At 36.6% G+C, this 3,803-nt stretch overlaps 2 protein-coding genes across 2 annotated transcripts in view; one reads left to right on the top strand and one right to left on the bottom strand.

Moving 5' to 3' along the window:
• Nucleotides 1-895, bottom strand: part of LOC113474606 (fibropellin-3-like) — a 7,758-nt gene extending 6,863 nt beyond the window's left edge. Inside the window, exon 1 of the mRNA XM_026836367.1 lies at nt 244-895. Coding sequence (XP_026692168.1) covers nt 244-343 — 100 coding nt within the window. The 5' untranslated portion in view covers nt 344-895. The remainder of the gene's footprint in view (nt 1-243) is intronic.
• A 1,010-nt stretch (nt 896-1,905) lies between these two features.
• Nucleotides 1,906-3,803, top strand: part of LOC100186915 (CDP-diacylglycerol--inositol 3-phosphatidyltransferase-like) — a 4,558-nt gene continuing 2,660 nt past the window's right edge. The window contains exons 1-3 of the mRNA XM_009863894.3: nt 1,906-2,068; nt 2,122-2,255; nt 2,605-2,717. Of these exons, the coding sequence (XP_009862196.1) occupies nt 2,020-2,068; nt 2,122-2,255; nt 2,605-2,717 (296 nt within the window). The 5' untranslated portion in view covers nt 1,906-2,019. The remainder of the gene's footprint in view (nt 2,069-2,121; nt 2,256-2,604; nt 2,718-3,803) is intronic.

The raw sequence follows: 3,803 nt of genomic DNA on the forward strand, positions 1-3,803 counted from the left end.
ATATTGGTAACTCGTAAGCTGGCGCGAGGTGCACACCCGCGTGTTATAACGACTGTCGTTTACCGGCCACGCGAGGATAAAGTAGAGCATAAAGTAAGTTACATTCATTCATTCATTCATACGCCTACAATGGTAGCAGCGATGAGCCATGAACCCGTCACCTCTATATGGTTAGAGGGAGGCGCACTAACACTTTAAAATCTTAATGAAATTGTTAACAGCAGGTTGTAAATATATTCTTACCGGATACAAGGCAAATTCCAAATAGAAAAACAGGAATCACGTAAAACACGAAATGATATCGTACGCATGTATATCCTTCCTTGCATAATAGACCAGTCATACTTACAAAATTTTACTCTTTTAAAATAGAAATCATTTTTATTTAACTTAATGCTTAAAACTATAAAATCTGCTATTTTTGACATATACCCTTTCGTGTTATTTAAATTCTAACCGCTTGCTTTTAGGAACATATCAATACTTTTATATATACTATTTCCTTGGTATAGAAACACTTCATAGTAGGATGGAAGAAAAAAACAACAACAACATAACGAATCATCACGACTCCCATAGACCGTTGTTAATTGTTTAAAACACGATCAGGATATTTTGATATTATGTTCTAAAAGTGTCCCACCCCACCGCACTATATGTCCAACTCACGCTTCGTCTCACGCTTAAGCTACTTCCAACTACACAACTGTTCCACATGCAACAACTAATTACCACCACAATCTCATTGTTGTTCCCGCGGACATCGTAACAAAACAATGCGAACACTGTGGCGAACAATGCATCAAACTTCAGTTTGAAGTGGCTTGTTAACAAGAGTGTTTCTTGAGAATTTGTTGTCAAACTTAAAATAAATAAATGCCAACCGTGTGGTGGCAGCAAAGAGAGGTAGAGATCAATTGATTGAGTTCAAAATGGTCTCGTATGTATGTAACTTACTTTATCCTCGCGTGGCTGGAAAACGACAGTCGTTATAACACGGGTGTTCATACACCTCGTGCCAGCTTAAGAGTTATACCATGTATGTTACTTTGTGGGTGATTATTTTTTTTTATTTATTTTTTTCATGTATGGCTAATAATTTTGACAACCCATTAGTGACCACTGGGTTGGAGCAATTGCCGTTAAGTGTCTTGCCTAAGGAAACATACGCCCAAAATGGTAGCAGCGACAAGCCTTGAATCCATTACCTCTGGGTTAGAGGCAGGCTTTAAATTTATTCCAAATTTACTGAAATCTTTAGATTATACCATTACATGCTTGTACAGTCACCATATGTCATAACATGGGTCTACCATTACGCATATGTTTTATTCAGTAAGCCTAAGCAAAACTTCCGGTTCGTGTGCGTATATGTATGAAAAGGCCTATGTTTCCTGTCACGCAGTATAATCACTTAATCGCTGCGTTGTCAATAAAGTAGTCATTAATCTGCTGAGCAGGGTGCGAGTCAATTTTTAGGTTTAGACGAGGAACAGAGTCGGCATAAGTACGCGAAGAGAAGAACTGCGTTTGCCCATCAGCTATATCGACACTTTTGCATTGTGTTTGTTTTGAAACGTAACAATCGTTTGCTCGAGCTTAACGTTGTTCATGTACTCGAGTTCGACAGATGTTTAAGATCATCGGTGTAAATTATCAGCCAATTTTAAGCGTTACCGATACGGGGTAAAGGCGCTGATAATACACCGATATATAGTAGGATGGGGAAAGATGGGACGCCTTTTAATTCTGTTTTCTTGTCCTATTTGGTAGTAAAGAAAGAACATTCAAAGAAATATAAATCCGTATCTTTTCAACTCCCAAACACGGTTGTTAATTGTTTAAAACACGATAAGAGTATTCGGATATTATGTGCTAAATGTGTCCCGTCGTCCCCCACTCTACTATATATAATGTTTACATGACAAGAAACTAGCACAGCCTGTGGTTTTTCTCTCTTAAGACTACTATAGGCAATTGATCTATTAGCAAGCAACATTGAATTCCAATTTCACCAGCATGGCAACTACGGTTAAAGATATTTTGCTCTTCGTACCGAATTTAATTGGTGAGTAAGTTTTTTTGTTTGTTTTGCGAATGCTAACGATTTTTTCGTTGCAGGATACGTCCGTGTAGTGCTTGCCATTGCTTCAGCCTATTACATGCCGTTTGATTACGTCACTGCTTCGTTGTGTTACGCCGTAAGCGTCGGCTTGGACGATTTGGACGGCTATGCTGCCAGGGCTTTAAACCAGGTAAGTTTTGATAGTGTTATGAAATATTAACAAGTGTCGTGGCTCCAAACCATGCATTATAACTAAAAGATACAGGTTTAATGCCTTATACAGGTTTAAAGGATGCAGGTTTAATGCCTAAAACGAATATATGTATATAAGTTACGTATAGGTGGCAACTTACATGGTACTATGGGGAAATGGGCCACATTTAGCACATAGTATCCAAATATCTGATCGAGTTTTAAACAATGAACAACGGTCTATGGGAGTCGTGAAAATACGTTTTTCTAATTCTTCGAATGTTATTTTCATTACTACCAAATGAGACGAGTATTAAAAAGTTTAATTAGGTCATGTTTTCATGTAGTGCTCAAAGTTTGGGGCAATGTTGGACCAATTGACGGACAGGGCAGGCACTGCTACACTGGTGATGACACTCAGCTATTTTTATCCCAAATACATGTTCTTGTTCCAAATGAGGTATAGTAGTTGGAATGTTAAACTATATAGTAGGGTGGGGGAGATGAGACAATTTTTGCACATATTATCCAAATATCCTGACCGTGTTTTAAATAATTAACAGCGGTCTATAGGAGTCGTTAGAATACAGTTTTATAATTCTTAGAATGTTCTTTGTTTACTGCCAAATGAAACGAGAAAATCGAATGAAAAGGTGTCCCATCTTCCCCCACTGTATACTATATATTTTTGTATATCATAAACTTGGTCCAAATATGTTGTGGAATTTTAATAATTAATAAAAATTAAGAACCTCTTTTAAAATAAGTTTCTAGTTTGTTATTAAAGCTTGTTAAAATTATAGAAACACTTGTCTGTTCATTTAGTAAATTAAATAATGTAAATCAACTGCTCAGTGCCTTGAGAACTGTATTCAGTAGTATAGTAGGATGGGGGAAGATGGGACATCTTTTCATTCTATTTTCTCGTACATTTTGGTAGTAAACAAAGAACATTTTAAGAATTATAAAACCTTGTCCTCGCGACTTTTATAGACCATTGTTATTTGTTTAAAATACGACTAGGATATTTATATATTTTGTGCTAAAGGTGTCCCATCTTCCCCCACCCCACTATATATCTAATTAAATATAAGAATAAATCAAAATAAGAGCAGTTTGTGCATTTAAAACATAGCCTGTATAAAATATGAGAACTTTTTTATAAAATTAAGTAAAATGCAGCGTATGCCTATTAAACCCAGAGACAATGGGTTCGAGGCTTGTCGCTACTACCATTGTGGGCGTATATGTATCCTTGGGCAAGACACTCAATGGCAATTGCTCCAAACCAGTGGTTACTAATGTGTTGTTTAAATCATTAGTCATGCATAAATAAAAATCCCAAAAGTAACATACAACTTGTATAAGGTAGCACGACGTGTATGAAACAGAACACCTGTGTTATAACGACTGTCGTTTTCCGGCCACACGAGGATAAAGGAAGTTTGTTCATTCATTCATTCATTCATTCATTCACTCCTTGTACTTACAAAAGAATATGTTCCAGCTTAGTAATTGATATTGTCTGTCTACTGGATGCACTCTC

The sequence above is a fragment of the Ciona intestinalis genome, chromosome 1, assembly GCF_000224145.3.
Source record: "Ciona intestinalis chromosome 1, KH, whole genome shotgun sequence".
Classification (NCBI taxonomy): domain Eukaryota; kingdom Metazoa; phylum Chordata; class Ascidiacea; order Phlebobranchia; family Cionidae; genus Ciona; species Ciona intestinalis.